We start from the raw sequence: 19,114 nt of genomic DNA, 5'->3' as shown, positions 1-19,114 counted from the left end.
GTGTTTCAAGAACCCTGCTGTGCTCAATCCTTCAGCTTATTTCGACCAAAGCATGTTACTAACATTCCATTTAGACTTCTAGGAACCATGTTAAGAAGCAGAAATGAGCATAATATGGGACCTTTAATAATATTGGCCTGCAGATATATCGGTCTGAATGAGTCACTGAGTGTTGTGTAATAGTGGCACGCCCCTTATTTGTGGACTTGGATCTTTGAGGGAAACTTTTCACTCAACCTTTCAGTCATACTGAAAAGAATATCTTGTTATATGTTTGTTATCAAAACCAATAACTATAATGGCTTCTAATACGGCCATGCGTCCTGAAACAGCTGTACGTCCTGAGATGGCCGCACGTCCTTACACAGTCCGATCTAAACCGGCAGATTCTGGTTTCTGGCAAGTCGTCTTCTTTATAATTTTTTTGATCATAAGTGCACTGGTCACATTGTTTGAGGACAAGCAGAGGGTGATCTACATGACACAGGTGAGGGATGGAAATGTGAGAAGTTTTTGATGAAATTATTTATAAAAATAAATAGTAAACCACAATTTTAATTTTAAGATACTTCCTGTTAGGGTTCAGTGTAGTCTGGTAATCCTATATTTACTGGTGCTTATGTTTAAGGATTAAGGCTACGGGACTATTTTATTTGCTTGTTAAATATGCTACTTCTTACTTTGTTGCTGTGTTTCTGCTGCTTTGTTCTACTGTGCAAACAAATAAAAGGCTGGACAGCCTCGTACAGTATGTATGAGGCAACTTCCCCAATTCAGGTTTACATATCTGTGCACCCATTCCCACCAGACAGTCCACCAGGCTTTCTCTCTGGCTCGAGACGCTGTGGCAGGAGGTTTGGCCAGCGGTCTGAACGGGCTCTTAGAACATGTCAACCACTTCCTGCAGGCTGCTGGAATACAAGGTAAAGAGATTTTATCATTTATTAGAGAATTATTCCAGTCAGACCATGTGTCTCAGCAGTTGCGGTTCAAACTGTCATGTACATTACACTTCCCTTTCTTGTAAATCAAGTTTTGATCACCTACCATTAAAAATATGTCAGTGAATCAGATTTTGGAAATATGATATTGTTAGTACAATATACTATATTTTGTAATATGTACTATAATAAAGTATATGGACCTGCATGGCAGTCTTTTTTTTTTTTAAAGTAGCTACTTAGGTTAGCCACCACCATAAAAACACACCCAGAAACTGCTCCACTTCTAAGGACTGCCACTGTGTGATATAGGGGGACATTTTTCTGTGTTTCCCAGGAAGGTGTGCGTTGGGGTCCACACCAACCTTAACATCCCCCTACCACCATTAATTTCTATGTATGCATTCCAGCTTATAATATAAACATCTCCCACATCTCCACAGTCGGTCTTCCTATCAACACAGTGACACCAGAAGGCGTTGACCTTGTTGCTCAGTGGGTTCTTCTGCTCCTCATTTGCTACGGGGTGATTGCCATCACCTTTTATTTGGCCACCTTCCTTCTGAGGTGGCTGTGGTGGCTCTTGAAAGTGGGAGTGGCTTTGGCTTGTTTTGGACTAATCCTGAAGGACCACCATGTTGGTATAGAAACCACAGCAATGAGACTGGTGTGTCTAGGGGGCGTCTGCATCCTGACGAGCATCAAGCCGTGGAAGGACCGGGCCATGGCTGCTAAAACCGTTCATCTGGAGGAACAGCTGAAGATCTTAGAATATCGAGGGAGAGAGATGGAGGGATGGAGGAGAAGATTTATTACTTTGTCCTGTTGTGTGATAGGTTTTTTGTGTTTAGTGTTTTTTATAGTCTTTAGAATTTATATAGTCATGTCAAACCATGTCAAATCATGAGCACTATTTTCTTTGTGAGGGTTTAGAAACTTCAGGGAAGAAAAGGTACATTTTGAAAAGTTAAATAATTGATTTCTTATAAAGGGTGCTACTTTTTTCATTTCTTTTAATGCTACTTTGGTACCTGCTCTAAATACCATAAACACCTTTTGGATATTATCTTATTAGCATTGAACCAGCTATGCTAATCCATGACTCAGCTGTAGTTTTGATTTCTTGACTTTGGCTGATATCTTCATCCAAGACTGATACTAACTTTTTTGTTACTGAGATGCTATTTATATAATAAAGGATATATTCACATTTTTTTTCTACGTCTTGAGATCAATATCTTTTTGACAATAGTCATGTACAATTAGTTTGTCTTGCTGTAATGGTTCCTCCTTTTCATACTGGCCATAAAGAGATCCCTTCCTGATCTGATTTTTTTTTTTTTTTGGGGGGGGGGGGGGGGGGGGGGGGGGAGGCATCTCTCCTTTATAAGACGATCCCATCGACATCTGGATACGGTCAGATAAGTTTCAGGAGAATTTTTACTGCAGGAAGATTCAGTGTGATTCAGTGCAGTTTAATACAGTTCTTAACATTGTTTCATGTAGTCATTCATTTCACCTTTATGAATCAAACAAAGCTATTTCTGTAACAGTGTCAGTATTTGGGGTTCCCTGATCTTTGATGAAGTGTGTCTGGTATGCTTTAACATCAGGGAACCCCAATAACTTTTGCCACTCAATGGCATGGGGGACAAAATGGAAGTCAAATTTGAATTATAATAATATGAGAATAACGACTAGTAGCACTGTCATTAATGTCAACATCAGTAGTGTTGTCTACTCACTGCTTGTTGCCAATCATGACTGTGATTATGACCTTTGCAGTAGACACAGACAAAAAAGAACAACATATGAACAAACATTTTCACATTGTGAATATAAACTGTCATTTACATATAAACATTCTAGGTGAGTGCTTCCATGGTGCTCCACTGGTGAACCGCTTAAAAGTAACGTAACGAGTCTCGCTCCAGACTTTAACCTTGAATGATATTTGGAGATGCGGTGCAGAATGAGCAGCTAAGTTAAACCTCAGTCAACAAACTTTAAAATAGCCCTTCAATTGATTCATAGTACATTTATATTGATGCAGAGCCTGAACATCGATGTTCTCGCAATATTAATGTTAGAAGCCGATTTCTGATTCATACTGGTGAGTCTTTACACCCCTACTGATGTTATAAACCATTCACTTGCTATGCTGTCATAATCAAGATGGCTCAGAATGTTCTGGGACTGCGCAGCTCTCCACTGAGGAGGAGACGTGGTTATCTAGGTGTGAGTGAAAAATATCAAAATGTACCTACCTACCTTCATTGTGCACATACCATAAGAAAAACAGAACACAGAAGACTGTAACTGTCTAACTTGGGAGCCCTATTAATCAATGGCCAGTATGAACACTAGCAATGATTACAGTATGTTCATATGGGCACCTGACTACGGTTTGAGACAGACAGTATAATCGAGAAACTGTCCTTAAATAATAAAAAGTGACTTTCTGCAGGTGTTCAGATCGATATCAGCTGTGTTCCCCTCCTTTACTCTGACGCGTCCAAGACTTTAGTATAGCAGGAGGGGAAGGCTGATTTCAATACCATATTTAAAGTCATCCCAGTTCAAATGCCAGGGTCAGAATGTTAACGGTACAGTTATGATTTTTTTCTATGAATGCCATAAAACCCAAACTGGCAAAAATCCCTCCAAAGGGCAAATGAGAAACGATTTGATTGGGGAAGAATGCTGACTCAAACAGCAGACTCATAACTCCCACTCACCCCACGCTTCTCTCCTTTACTGGCTTTGAAAGGTTAATGTTTGGATTTTTTACAATGGGCTTTGGCTTAGCCAGCAGTTTCTGTATGTCAGCACTGAATCAAGGGACTACATCAACCATCCACAATAAAAAGAAATTATACAATTCTGTGCGTCATGATTTAAAAAAAAAAATAAAAATCATTCTTGATTCCTGCACCTGAAAGCAACATTACGCGTTTAAACAAAAAGTCATTCTGATGGTACAGTGTCTTGTAATAAGCTGAATGGTGTCTCTGTCTCAGCCGCTCCGTCCCTCTATCACTTGTTTCTGCACTATGTAACTTCGGTGAGAGGGTGGGATCACAGTGTTACATACATGTTTACTTCAACATCGCATCGTTATGACGTAATGAGTTTTGTTTGTGGTCGGCACCTACATTACGTCCGACAAACTGTTACAGAGCTTGGATTTGTATTTACGACAGAAGTGTGGCACTCAGAAACAATGGGGGGCGCCACACCACACAAAAAAAGGATTTCTACATAATGTTGCTTTAAGCTATCTTATTTTTCTGTGCATAAGACTATCACAGGGTCGGTCCACCCTTGAATGATACATATAAAAGACAAAGAGCAACATGATGCACCTTTGATGTTTTAATCTAAAGAGTAGGATATTTATTGCTGTGTTCAAACTGGATACAACTAGAGTAGGTGCTGGAGCAACAATGGCAGCCTTCCTATAAATAATTATCAGCAACCGTGCTCTTTATAATGGAGAGTGATGGCTGATTTACAGAATCCAAATGGGTCCTGTTAATGTAAAGATATTCAGCACGGCACAGCCTTCAGTGGGCTAAATCAGTCCAAACGAGGCAGCATTGTGCGCGCTGCTCAGGGTGAAATAATTCATATTCAAAGCAGGTTCACAGCTTATCAACAAGGCTCCCTACTGACTTCAAATCCCTTTCAGCATTAAAGGAATCCTATACAGCAGACTGCAGGCTACCAGGTGGGCAGCACTGACTGCTGTCTCAGTCGACTCAGTGTGTCCATCTCTGTCATTCATTTGAATGTCTTCTTTTCATTGTCTATTTTAAGACCCAAATGATTCATATGTATATTCCTCTTCTTCTGGATGTTGCCAATATCGCTCACAAACACTTAAACTTGCTGATTTAAACTTCTGCTGTATGAACTGCAGTGGTGCTGACCAGTTTATTTCAGTCTCCAATCCATAAAAATAAGAAACCCATCAACCGCTCCCTTTTTCCATCTTAGAGGCCAGGTATCTTTAAGAAGAGTGGTCCAAAACTATCAAGCAACCCCTTGGAAAAACACTCCCAACACTCAATTTGTGTCTTCGCATTTGGCTGAAAGCTTTGCAGCTGCATTTTATACGAGCCTAAAGACGTGAGAAGCTCTTGGCGTGAGAAGCTCTTTACTGAGGCAGGGAGCTCCCGTCGCCCAAAAGAGGAGATATAAAGATAGATACATAAAAAGGAGTTTCTGTGCTTTTGCCAAGTGAGATAAATGATCTCATTCTGGATTCCTCGGCTAAAGAAGGCAAAGCTGAGAAAAAAAAGTCTTGACCTGTTCATCAAATCCTGGATCAGTATTACAGACAGTGTTGCTGCTCAATTCCAGACTGCTTGGATCATAACAAATCAAATCAGGACGGCTGGGAGGTCCGTTTCGTCTATTCACGACGGCGTGCAAATGTGATTTCTGTACAGCAGCACCTAAACGTTTTCTCAGTACTTTTGATCCTGGCACCTTTGAGCAGAAACGTCTCTCAAAGCCCTCAAATGACACGCACCTCATCGGACATTTGGCCAGAGGTTACAAGGACAGTTTTTCCTCCCCTATGCCCTGATTCGACCCTTGACGTATTTTTCCTACGAGCAGACGACAGAAACAGTAGCCGGGCAGCTGGAAAACCGATCCTCGCTGACTCTATTAAGCTCTCAAGTTCTCACTCAGGTATGCTGCTCTCCTTCTCATTACAGGTAACAGAATACACAGTATCGTGCACTGGGATCAAAGTAGAGCCCCTGATAGAGTGATGATATCGCTGGCGAGAAGAAGAAAAACCTAATCTAGCCAGGCGATCAGCAGTGCCCACTTATTTGTCAGCATTACGTTAATTGGATAGGTATTGATCCTGTTGATTGAGTGGCCTGCACTTTGATGGTTACGCAACTCTGCAGGGCTTCATGTTCTGTTCTTACTTAACATTCCCATGCATGTGAGTTGCTCCGTTTGTAACCAGGTATATGTGTTAGTTGGGAACCTCTCCTCTCATGTATCATCTGTCACAAAAACACTGAGGATGAATTTGTAGGATAGCACGATTCACCGTCATTTGGGTCGATTCAGTGATGCTGCAATTCAAACGGCTGAAGTCAAATGTTTTAATGGTTAAGTCGTGACTGAAATAATTCAGAAATGCTGTTTTCATGTCAAATTCTTTCCGAGAAACAACCAACAAAATGTCCTGTGCCACACAACAAATCTTTACAGCTGGTCCCTAAGGAGCATCAACTCACCACAATGCTGCTCACTAGATATTGTACACCACTGCACGGGCTTTGACGGACAGTCAAAATTGTCCGACTGGCAATGCATTCTTTTTTTTTAAAATGTTTTATCTTGTTTTCGTTATTTGTTTGCTGTAAACAAATAGTGCCTCATGTTGAAATGTCAGATACAAGCATATTATGCATACAGTACTCATTACTGAGAAGTAAGTTATGCCTGCGCAACTCACTAGGGGAAGGGGGCCACTCACGAAGGGGCCAGGCACTCACAAGATCAGGGGCACCGCTGCTGGGGAGGAGCGAGGGATGCATCTGTGACTTATCAAACCCAAGGTAGCCACGCCCTGAAGCATAACAAGCTTCTTTTTAAAAAATCTATTTTGCTTTATTTAAATTGGGCCATGAATTTCAAAATTAACATTATGATGTATTGAAGAAGACCTGAAACTAGCAATTATGGCCATAAACTTATTGTGAAACTATTTACTGAGGGAATAAATCAAATGAGAAGTAGAGTCATTTTATCCCGACTTCTATACAATTGGACCTCTTTTTGCACCCATTGAGTCGCCCCCTGTTGGCTGCTGGAAGGACTTCAGGTTGAACTCACTCCAGACACCTCAGACATACAAGTCCACAAAAAAAATACAGTTTATGGCCTACCGATGTTTTCAATACAGCATTGTAAGATAGATTGTAAGCATTGTTAGATAAACCTCTCTTTGCATTTGTTGGCACTTTTCTAGACTAGCAACCACTCAAGCACTTAACAACACTTGTCACTTTCACCCATTCATACACACATCCATGCGCTGATGGCAGAGGCTGCCATGGAAGCTACTGTACGTCTCCTTGTTCAGCTATTCACAGCACTCACACGGCAACAGAACAGTCATCAGTGATACTGGTTCAGTGTTTCGCCTAAGGATATCTACATGCAGGCGGGAGATCCAAGGATGCAGGGACGCAGGGACGCAGGGATCGAACCACCGAGGCTCCGAGACGACCCCAACACAGTTGCCACTTCAAGAAACAAACCACTGTGTCTCTACAGTCGAAGTGTGGTGTTGAGTATTTTAGTGATCTCACTAGAATGTCTCATTGAAAGATAAAATGTCTACCCTGAATAAAACCAGCAGTTACAATAATTTACACGCACTGTGGAAGATTTTAAAAACTTAAATCAAAACAAAGAAAACAAAGAATGTGAAATACTTATTATTAGATGTATCTCCTTTATAAGTATATATTTACAATGTCAAAGTTTGATTAAAAAACGAAAAAAACAAAACTATTTATTTCAATGTTTTCTGTTGTGACATGTATTCTAAATGCCACATTAAAATTAAAAAACAAAGTGAGGAAGTTTGTTGAATTTCAGCAGAGGGAAGCATACATGTAGACCAGCAAAACATTGAAAAATCTGTATAGCGCCTAATTTCATGTTTAATTTGTTTTCACTCGCTCTTTTTCAAGTATCAGGTTCGCCCTCGATAAAGAATAATACAAAGACAGTCAGAGATCAGTTTTTGAAAGCTGCATCAATATTTTATATCATATAGAATTTGGGTTGGATCTCTGTTTGTTTCTTATTTTAAGTTTTATCTCTCTAGTATTAATCTACAGTGTGAAATGTCCCAGAGAAAGCAACCCTCCGTCTCCACATGTTGTGGAATGCTAATTTGCGAGCATGTTGGACCAGAGGCTGCGGTGCGTGCCGCTGTGTGTTGCCAGTGGTGTGTTTGCACTCTTCCCTGCTCAGTCTGGGCAGCCTGGTGTGTGAGAGTCAGCTGCCCTCATTGTTAATCAGAGCATCCCCTCTAAACATGTCAGCATGCTATAATGCATGTCGAGTGGCCATTTTTTACCCTTTCTGCCCCGGGGTCCTCTGGGTGGCGAGGGAATGTGGCAATGCGTTCACTGCCGGAGGTACGCAGACCATCAGTCTCTGTGACAGGAGGAGAAACAGAGAAGAAGAACGAGAAGAGAGGTGAAGACAGAGACGGATTCACCCTCCTCAATCCTCACAGTGGCTGTTTAGTATGAGACTGATCACACACACACACACACGCACACACTCACACACACACACACATACACACACATACACACACACACACACACACACCGACCTGCTCACACTCATTCCTTGTTACAGTCACAGGTGAAATGGATTGGCTGTCGCGATCTGCCTCACTGTGACACCAAGCCCCTGGCCACCATGTCTTCTACCCCGTCGGTCTGTCCCTCTGCTGCTGCCCGTTTCCCTTTCATTCGCTCTGACACAAAGCAAAAATAATCAGTAAATAAACAATAGCAGGTATTTTGCAAACAACCTGTCTCTAACACTCCTGGTCAGTTTTCGTTTGACAGTGTTAAACGGCCACCTCATCTCAGGACGCAACAAAGATAAAATAAGTGGGTGAGTCATCAGAGACACCAACGCCAACAAGCATCACCGCTATCATCATCGTGATGAAGTCGATGATGCTCAGTCACAGTCACTGCTGTCATTATTACCTATACGCATTCTGTTTCAGGAGTGTTATGTGTCATTTCTTGAAACGGAAAAGGGAAGGGGGGAAATATTTCTGCACAAACGACCCGGAGCTCATTTTCTCTCATATTCTGGAGGATTGGCAGTATTGTAGCTTGTACGCCCATCGCTCATTTGGACACAACCTGGACCGCTGGCTGCTTGTTAGTGTGGGGCACAGGTGCTTAGGTGACAATAGAAACAACTGGAGCCTCAGCAAGGCGACTGAATGCCTCCTGAGGGTGGCTGTGAAGGATATGAAAGCCGAGAGAAAGAAACTCACAACTCTGGCTAAACCTCGTACTGCAAGTTCTCAACAAGACGCAAAGACTGAACCACACGGCACGTCACAGATGCTCAGTGTTGAGTATGATTATCAGACAGTCGCTGGACTCTAAGGACTGCAGAAAGCAGTGAGGCAGCGAATACAAAATATCTTTCTACAGCTCCGTGAGAGGAAAATGTCACAAAGGTGGCACAGTTTATGTCTAAGTGCTGCATTTGCTGCTGCGCTGAATGAAGGAATATTTGGAGTTTAATAGCTCATAAATTAAAATCATTATTACGATTTTGTCCAAATGTCCCCAGGTTGTCAACACAGTACAAATATGTATGTGTATATGAATAGATAGTGTCAGTGTGCCTAGAGCAGTGCTAATGGGACATTCAGAGCCTTCAAAGACATTGAGTGTACAACAAGATAAGGTTAGTAAGCTACGAGTAGATTTTGTAATTCCTGTTAAATTAAAGAATGAACAATGCTCTGAGTCCATAAACCACACTGTTGCATGTTGAATTTTTGTTTCAGTCTACGGCACAGTGCATGTTGATGCACGTGGCGCCCATGACTAGTTCGGAGCTAAACACAGACGTAAAATGAAAGGTTCAAAAACACTACAGACGAGTTCTCCTAAAAACGAGAAAGAGAAATGTGGACTAAGAAGAGAATATTTTGAGCAGCCCTGCCAAAACTGAAGTTGATGACAGTGAACCAAGTACAGGTGGCCTATGCTAACGTGAGCATGAATACATGTGCACTGGCATGTCTACGTTGCTGGCAGTGGTGAGCTGCTCTTTCCCCAGTAAACACACCGACCCATCTGGTTGGCAGATGTGCCTCTGTGCTAGGCCGAGTCGACTGGCGGTGTCTGCAGGGAGGGCTGCCTCCGGATATCTGGCCTCGTGCTCTCTCACCCAAAGACACATGAGCAGGGAAGAGCTGCTCTGGAGGAGTTATAACCCAGGAGTACAGCGGCCGGCTGGTCAGGATCGATGACAGAGGTGGGTGTGTTTGCTGGGGAAACTCCATGTCCCCATTCCCTGTATTAGCACTGCTACAAACGGAGGAGAAGGCAGAAAATACGATGTTACCAGGCAGACCAATCCCAGTCGTTGCAGTCTGAGTTCTTGCGACTTGCAGGACGAAAAACAGGATGAGAAGTTTTGCCTGGCCCCGTCTGAGCTCGGAGCTCCATAGATTGCATTCGTAACAGCCCCGTGCTTGTGGGGGCATAAAACTCTCGCTGTCTGTTTTTTTTTTTTTTTTTTATTTGCGTGGGTTAGGAGATTATTTAAATGCCACAGAGGAACTCCATTTCTCACTCATGTAATATCGCCTCCTTTAAACAACTTATGTGGACGCCGATTACCATGGCAACCATAGAAACTTGGATGCGTCAAATAGCTTTTGGTCAGCCCTCATCAGCCCACCTATCAACACCTTGAGGGCTCACTGATTAACATCCACTCCTTGTAATAACATTTGCTGTTTGAAGAGGGTTAGGCTCGACTTGGTCTTCATACTAAATCCCCCTTTTTTTTTTTCCAAGACATTGAACCATGCTTTTAAAGTAAAGGCAGAAAGACGATAGACGGGATTAAAAGACCATCTACTCACATTAAGTAAAGGAAGTGTGATCGTGTCGTGAGTGCCTTGACCAAGGGTGGGGCTCAGCTTGTCAGTCGCACACACACACACACAAGCCTCCAGAGTGAACTAAGTGGAGGTGTGTGTGTGTGTTTGTGTGTGTGTGTGTGCCAGCTGAAGGACACACACATGCATCCACGTCCAGACATCCTCATCAAATCCCTCTCTGCGTCCCCGGCTCCCTCTCCCTCCCCGCTCCCATCCCGAGCTCAAACAGCAGCACTACTTAATTCCCGCCCTAGAACAACGAGATGAGTGGAGAGGAGCGAGCAGGGGGAGCTGTGTCAGCCGCGAGCAGAATAATAATAATACGAGAAGAGAGAAGCACAAAAGTGTGAAAAAAACCCATGAAGTTGGCTTCGTCTCCATCATTCTTGCGCTTTCTTTTTTCTTTTTTTGACCTTGATGGCCTCTCGCACAAACTCTGTCATCAGCTGCGGCATCAACACCAACGTGAACAATAAACCCTTTGCAGTGATAAAAGCATTGTTCTTTCAGACTTCTATTTGAGCCCGCTGTACGTTAGGAGGTCCCACATGAACTAACCATCAATAATGTATCATAACCTTGCATCTACAGCCTTGTTTCTCAATTGATTCAGATTAATGGAGCAAACAGAAAACTATGAGAGGAAACTGGAGAACGGAAACAATTGATCCCAGCGTCTCCTATATACAGAATCTGCCTGAGCAAGCAGGTCCTTCCTGAGCTATAATGACGTATGGATTACCGCGCTGTACTCATGCGTCTTCATATGTGGCTATTAAATAGTCTATTACGCCAACCCCATCACCAGAATAAATGTCGCAAAGCATTTTTCTGCACTTCCATGGACCCGCCGGTTGTGAAAATGTTGTGGCCCACACCAGAAATGTTCATTCGGCCCGCATACTGCATGTAATGCTTTCACATAGGCGGTTCACTCCTTTTTGCTCGATCATACCAAGAGCACATGTCAGCTAAGAGTGTGTCAAGTAAACCAGATCCACGCAGCGTGTGGGCCAGATGAGGGTGTCTGGTGCAATTTTGCTATGAGTTGAAACTTAACATGTCTTTATGTTGCAACTTTGTGTTTCATTACAATTCAACACCACGATAGTGCGCCTATGGTGGATAAAAGAAGTGCCCTTTCTGCACGCTGCCGCCTCCGCCTCTCAAACTTTTTGACTCCACCACTGGCTTGCGATGTCTTGAGGTCTCAGTTTTGTCGCCACAAACATACCTGAAAAATTGGCTCTAGGTCTTCTTCAAAATATCAGGCGGTGTCATGCTTACATGATTGTTCATGTGGTGAGGTGGAGAGGAGGGGGGGATTGCTGACGGCAAAATGGACTAGAAGTGATCTAAAACTACAAAAAAACGCTTAGAGCAGCTTTGAAGGATCCATATCACTCCCGTGTCTGTCTTGTAAATTTGAAGCTCCCACGAATGGTGTGTTAGCACAGTGTCATGCAAACACTGGAAATGCAGAAAAAACTCAAAAGGCTAGCTGTTTCTTCATGTTTCCAGTCTTTGTGCTAAGTTAAGCTAGGTGGCTGCTGACTGACATGGTTTTGATCTTCTCAATTTACCCAGTTGCCAAAAATAAAAGTTAGATATCCAAAGCCACAGATACATTAAAAATGAATGCCCTTAATCAGAGTCCTGCACGGGTCTTATTTTGCAAACCCGCACCCGCCCGTACCCGTCGTACTTAAAACCGCATCCGAACCGTTTCCCGACAGTAGCACAAATTACATTCCGCACCCGAGCCGACCCGCTATAAATTGATACCGACGCCCGACCCGCACCCGAAGCAAAATTAGACAGACGCAATTTTTAAAAATGAAAGTAAGCCAGCGTGGGGAATGGGAGTTCTGGGACTGCGCAAGCACGCATGAATGAGCTCATATGAAATATACCGTATTGACCCTAATATAGGACGACCCTGATTATAAGACGACCCCTCTTTTCAAGATTAATCTTCAGAAAAAATTCGTTTCTCAATAATAAACTCACATACCCTCCTGTCAATCTCTTGGAAGCGGCCGCTTAGAGGACCACGATAAGCTTTTCTCTTACTGTTAGCGTTTTCAGACGATCTTTTTGGACCCGCCAACTTCGGACGTTACACTCCGTAACTCCATATTTCTTGGCTGGCTGACAGTTGTTTGGCGCCTCCGCTCTGCATTGATCACCATTATCTTAAAATCAGCATCATAGCTCCGCCTCAGATGTCTGTTAACTTGCCCCACTTGATCCACTTTGCTCCGTAAAATCACCGCGTCTCTCCATCTTTCATCTCCTGTCACTTCTTCTCCGCTGTGATTGACAGATAACCGCAGCCACAGTGTCAGTGACGTCTCTACAATAAGCTGGCGCCCTCTGCTGTTGCGGTCGTGTAGCGACCCAGACAACTATCAGCATATGTCAACGGTTAGACCCCGATTATAAGACGACCCCACTTTTACACATAGGCCTAATTTTCATCGAAAAAACCCTTGTCCTATATTCGGGTCAATACAGTACATGCTTATCATTTTGAAATGCAGGCATATTTTTGTAGATGTGTCGCTAATGATTTTTTTTTTTTTTTTTTGCACCTGACGCCATGAAAATGACAATCGCAAAACCCGACCCGCGCTCTCTAGGCGTCCGACCCGATCCGCACCCGTGTCCGACACAGGACAGTGTTTTTCACCCGTTTCATCCAAATTGTGAACCCGTGCAGGACTCTGCCCTTAATGTCTCCTTTCACAAGTGCTTGTGGTCTGCTACGGTTAGGGTTAGGAAAACATCATGATTTGTCACGTCTGGTACAAATGTCAACCTTGGACGTATCTGTGGTTTGTAGAAATATCGGGGCGACTGGGCTGCCTCCCCTAACTCCCAAGCATGAAAGTGACATCTTACAGAATGTGAGACTATTCCTTTAAAGGCTCCATGGCGGTGTGTATTAATTTTCCTGGACAGCGAGATGAACGCAGGAAAGCTCCTTTGAAACACAACTGAAATAGCCGCCTTTCGAGGATGTTTTCGTCCGTGTCGTTGTGTGTTTGTGCCTCACAGTAGCTCGTGCAAACGGAGGGGACGATCATTTTTTCTGTTTGAAGTGTGCGCTTTTGACCTCAGGCAGTGGAAACTGTTCAAAGCTAGCCAGAGCTGTTTGACAGAAAAGAAAAAGCGTGTGTGTGCATGCATGCGTGTCTGTGTGTGAAACAAGACTTGAAATCCTTAGATGCGCAAAGAAAAGCCCAGAGAATGATATACAGTGATAGATCTCGCTCAATTATTGCATCAGTCTTTCTATACTGCCCATGCCATCAACGCTCCATCTCTGCCAGCCTCTCTCTCCTTGAACACCTATCTCCCACTATTCTCTTCTCCTCATTCACTCAAGTTATAGCGTGCGCACACAGCAATGAACGGAGCACATTAAATTACGCTTAACCTCCAATTATTGTTCACTGTTGAATGCAAACGGAGATGCCGTGCCACGCATCGACATATGGATGGGCAGAGCTGCTCTGGGAGGCAGAAAAGGCCAACTGCTCCCTCTAATTGTCACGCAAGACTCTTAGCAAGGGTTCACAGTGCTGCAGGCGAGCTGGCTGGTTTGCGAGAGCAGAGGAGGATGTGCTGTAACACAATGAGGATGGAAAGAAAGATGGAAGGAAGGACGCTTTTAATGAGTCATCGGCTTTCACCAGCTCTCCAGTGTTTTTTGATTCATTTTCAATAATTTCCGATCCCTTCATTTTTATTCATGAAACAAATGAGCTCTTGTTCCTCTTTCTAAACACGATCTTTCTAAACAATATCTCATAGTAAAACTTGTAGACGGCGGTAATTGGCTCATTTGTAACTTTCTGGTTTACATCTTTGTTTTTCGGTGCTGTGTGTCTGTGTGCTTTTGCAGCCATCTGGGATGCAGTAGTTATTACCAAACAAATCAATGTGTAGAGCTGTGATGGTCTAATCTGCAGGCTTCTTTTGATTTTTCTCGGCTCTTATTTCTGAGGATATTATATAAATGATAAACAAGCTGGCTGAAAGCCATGTTCGTGTGCCAGTGGAGTTCCCATCAATGTGCGAATCGCAACTTTTCACTTTGAAGACAGAGATATATTTAGTCCTGCCCTCCTCCCCCTCAGATGGCCAAGCTTCTGCCCCAGCGTTTGTCACTCATCGTGATGAGCTGTCTACCTTGAGTAAGCATCCAGCCCGAGGCAATAGAAGTAACCAGCGTCCCTTGAGAGAGCCAGAAGAAGTAAAGCACAAACACAGAGAATGAGTTAAAAAAAAAAAAAAAAAAAAAAAAAAAAAAAAGGAGTGATGTTCAATGGGCTCATGAGACGTCTGCTTAAAATGGTTTGTGTCCGACATCTATTGTTTGTTACAGGCAAGCAAGATTTAGACACAAATAAAAACATATAGCACACAAACACTGGTTTAATTTTTTGTAAAACATATTGTCATATTGTTACGTAAAGGTTATAATGAAGAACTGCAGTCTCAAATGCCAAAATAAAAAAGACTGATACATTTTTGACTTCTCACAGTCAGAAAAAAAAAACAGAGGTGTTCCTGATAACAGTCACGATGGCTCTGTTCTGTTCAGGAGACCCAGTAAGACATGACAGTGTGACACTGAGCCACGGTATCAGGACCCTGAAACAGAAGCAGCTAAATGGAATTCATTATTCAGTCCATTGTTTACATCATTTTTTACCCTTGCTTTTCATGCTGTCACATGTCAGACCGTTTGTGGCGATGAAGGTCGATTGTTTCCTGCACAGACAACAGAACCTCCACATAAAAGTGTGTCTGTAAAAAAGGAAAGTTCTCAAACTACCCTAATATAAGGCAATTATGACTGCAACATGCATTTTGACTGAATTAATTGCCATATTAACTTCAAATAACACCTGAGAGAGGGGACAGGTTTCATACCGGTTGATTTTGGATAACTGAATTGGCATGAGTTCTTAAATAATACCTGCTGCTATGTCAGTCAGTCCATTTTCCTCATTAACTACAGGTAAGAACTAACCTTGTGTGTGCCTGACATGAAGTCTCGCCCCCCTTAGTTACTGTTACTGTTACCGCATCATACAAGCTTGACAATAAAGACCATGGCGACGCTGTGCGCTACAGTGTCTATTAGACAGTTTCTTGGCGTCGGGCAATATAGCCTCAAGAAGCCGACAGCAAGGACTACAGTTAGCGATGGAAAGATAAATTCTCCTCACTCCTGCACTGCCTGGTACAGTGCTGGTTACATATTAGCAAGTGTTCTGAAAACATAAGCGATCAATATTGGGATCAATATAATGAGATTTTATGTAGTTGTGTTACCTTTGATCAAACGTAGGTGTCTACGGTGATGTTGTTGATACTCAGCTGGATGTGGCTGCTGGCTCGACTGTGGTCCAAATCAACTCTTTATAGAGGAAAAAAATGTATCTTCGGTTTTAAAAACGGCATGAACAACAGCAACATTTATTACATACATACTGTTAACTTGTTTTTCTTTTCAATATAGACAAACCAAGCACATAGCACATAAGTTTAAGTTCGCCAAGCTTCATCCAGGTTCCAAGCTCGCTCAACCACTATTGGACCACAATGCAAAAATGAGTGGGACTTAGGAAGGAGTTCATTTATATACTTATAGATATGTATATTGGTTATAAATTTATTATTATCATTTTGAAAAAGAAAAAATGCAAATAAAAATTTTTGAAATATCTAATATTTAAAAACTATTTTTCAAAATGAGGAAAGAAATGTGTCATTTCTGGCTTCCAGGATAAGATATAGTATTACGGCTTGAGAAACTGGTAAAGAATAGAAATTCATCATCAGATGTAACAATAAAACTAAAATATAACGCTATTAAAATACATATTGCAACATGGTCGCTCTCGGCTTATGTAGCTCTTATAACCATGCAGTTAGATTTTGCTTCATGTCCCCAAGTTTTGACAGAATATGGGGGCAAATTTTTTTTTCCCCTCTAAAAAGTGGTCAATTTTCTTCAATTTCCTGGAGTCGGTGTGTCAAAACCTCGCACATACAGCCGCGCCAGAGCAGAACCGGCCGACATACCCACTCTCGTCCGTGAGTCACATCTATATCCAGCCCTTGTCTTTGATTATTCAAGGCTATCAGTGAACAAGCAAAGACTCACATATCACACGCTTGAAATGATCCGTTGAAAGGAACTGTGGATCCATAATAATCAGATGACCAAATGTTTTCCGGCTCTGTGCATCGCAGGCTCGCTGTGACATACAGTAAATGCAGCGTTTGCACTTCGTGGCCTCGGCGGTGGCTCGGGACTCCGTTCGGCATCGGGACTGGACGGCGCTGTGTATGTGGCCTCTTTCCGTCTTAGATGTTAGTCCGTTATTTGCATGCTGGGGCTCAGTGGCTCCCTTGACAGACTTGTTGATGCTTGAGTAATTCATTAAAATATATAATGTTATATGTGTATGCTAAAGAAGATGATGAAGCTATCAGTGTGTACCTCTGTTATCATTCCTGGAACTGGATTTTTAGTCGTGTTGAGGCCCGTGGTCACACTGAGGAATAAGCTGGGTTTTCGCAATCAAGCACCGGGAGGTCGGGGCTAAAGCAGCATGACAGCAGCTGTGAAGAAGATCATAGAGCCATTCAACCAAACTCCTCAGCATTCTGAGAGTGTGTGGCTGGAGAAGCTTAAAGAACCTAAGAATGATGCTTTAAAGCAGTGTGACAGTAGCAGGATAATCCCTGCCACTGCGCTCACACACGCACATGCACACCTGGTGTAAGTCACATTGATTTTTGTCCCTTCTATCACCTCGCGTAAGGTTTCATCTTACACAGCGTTCATTATTGTCATCACAAGAGGAGAAAGCTGCACAGGAAGCAGACTGATGGAGCGGACAACACACTCGGCCGGGAGATGAGAGGGGAGCACAGCTGAAAACAAAAGTTCACTTCTTTTAAGCCGAGTGTCTGAAAGCTGCTGCTCTTTTCCTCTAGTAGCCTGTCTGGGCACTGTGGAGCGGTGGTTAATAATTTACTCGGGGAACAAGAGGTCTATAAAGGCTTGCAATGATACAGCAGAGAAGAGAGGCCCGTTTTAGTGAGCTAGGTGTGTGGGAGGAGGAAAGTCTACTCTCTCCAGCTCAGTCAGCCTTCTCTTTCTTTCTCTGCCATGTATCTGACAGCAACAGAGACAGTAAGTGAGAGAAGACAAAGACCCAGTGTGTGTGTTTGTGTATATGTGTGTGTGTGTGTGTGTGTGCGTGCGTGCGTGTGTGTGTGTGTGTCTGGCACACGCACGTGATGCATCCATGGAAGCTCTCAATGTGGGCTGATAAGTCTCAGAGAGGATGTGAGAGTGGAAAAAGGTCGGAGTTGTTTACCAGCAGAGAGGAGAGGCAGTGGGTATCCCCTGTGTGATGATGTGTGGGGTGTGTGTGTGTGTGTGTGTGTGTGTAGGTTATGCACTTTCTATGTGACTTTGTGGTGTGCTGGTTTGTCACCTTGTTCTCCATGCATACAGTATGAATGGAGTATTTTTTTTTTGGGTGCATAATAATAAGCCAATTTGCATTTTCTCTCATGTACTTGTTTAAAGTGGTGTTCACAAACTTTGGATTTGTCAGACTAATGTATGTATGTTCAAGATTTTGGAGTTGTCTTTCAAGAATAAAGTATATGTCTGTTGGTGTCCGAGGCTGCCGAAGAGGGCGGGGTCACAGCGCCAGACTCAGCTTACTGGTGAAGGCCACTTGTCTGGCCTATCACACATATTGTAGGAAGCAAAATATTCTAGGGCACATCCACACTCTTGGATTTAAATTTGTAAACAGCTTTTAAACATTCTCTGTCCAGACATGCATTTTATCACCATTTCAGATCTAATCTCCGTCCATACTAACACGCCTGGGAATGCATGTCACCTGACCATTCACATACACCAGGGATGTGAATGGTCAGCTGTTACTTCTTTTTATGTTTTGTTTCCTTCTTTACAGCATATGGTACAGACACCAGGGTCATTACCGGGGCAATGGAAGATTTTTCCCTCGGAACAGTAAAATGGGAAAATCCATTAATCCATCCATCACTGTACTAATTTACAGTACCTTTCTATCTAGCTGCATCACTAAAAGCTAACAGAAGCTAATGCTGAAAAACAGAGGGAAAATGCCCTAGTATATCACATACTAGCAAACCTTTGAATATCAATGTTTAAAAATGAAGCCAGTAGTTTCCATCCAGCACTAAAACACATGCATGTCAGCTGTATTCGTAACGATCGTCTGTGCACGATCCATACGGCTGTACTCCAGCATAACTATACCATGCTCGTGACTCTACAGTTTCCCTGCAAAGCCACTAATGATGATGACATCCGCTCTACCAGAGACTCCTCTTTCTTCCTCGCTGCTCTAACCCAATGAGAGCGTCTTGG

General features: G+C 42.9%; 1 protein-coding gene across 1 annotated transcript; it reads left to right on the top strand.

Annotated features, from left to right (window-relative positions):
- Positions 1 to 241: 241 nt before the first annotated feature.
- Positions 242 to 2,239, top strand: LOC115587041 (uncharacterized). Its single transcript, XM_030426616.1, has 3 exons — positions 242 to 487; positions 809 to 923; positions 1,385 to 2,239. The coding sequence occupies exons 1-3, from the start codon at positions 299 to 301 to the stop codon at positions 1,846 to 1,848; spliced, it is 768 nt and encodes a 255-aa protein (XP_030282476.1). The 5' UTR covers positions 242 to 298; the 3' UTR covers positions 1,849 to 2,239.
- The last annotated feature ends 16,875 nt before the right edge of the window (positions 2,240 to 19,114 follow it).

The sequence above is a fragment of the Sparus aurata genome, chromosome 8 (genome assembly GCF_900880675.1).
Source record: "Sparus aurata chromosome 8, fSpaAur1.1, whole genome shotgun sequence".
Classification (NCBI taxonomy): domain Eukaryota; kingdom Metazoa; phylum Chordata; class Actinopteri; order Spariformes; family Sparidae; genus Sparus; species Sparus aurata.
The sequence above is the reverse complement of the archived record's forward strand: the minus strand, read 5'-3'. Positions and strand labels throughout refer to the sequence as shown.

What these genes read in the sequence shown, in the direction of transcription:
- LOC115587041 (XM_030426616.1), top strand. Translation starts at nt 299, where the DNA reads ATGGCTTCTAATACGGCCATGCGTCCTGAAACAGCTGTACGTCCTGAG. An exon ending in GGGTGATCTACATGACACAG is followed by an intron (nt 488 to 808) that starts GTGAGGGATGGA and finishes CATTCCCACCAG; the next exon opens with ACAGTCCACCAGGCTTTCTC. An exon ending in GCAGGCTGCTGGAATACAAG is followed by an intron (nt 924 to 1,384) that starts GTAAAGAGATTT and finishes ACATCTCCACAG; the next exon opens with TCGGTCTTCCTATCAACACA.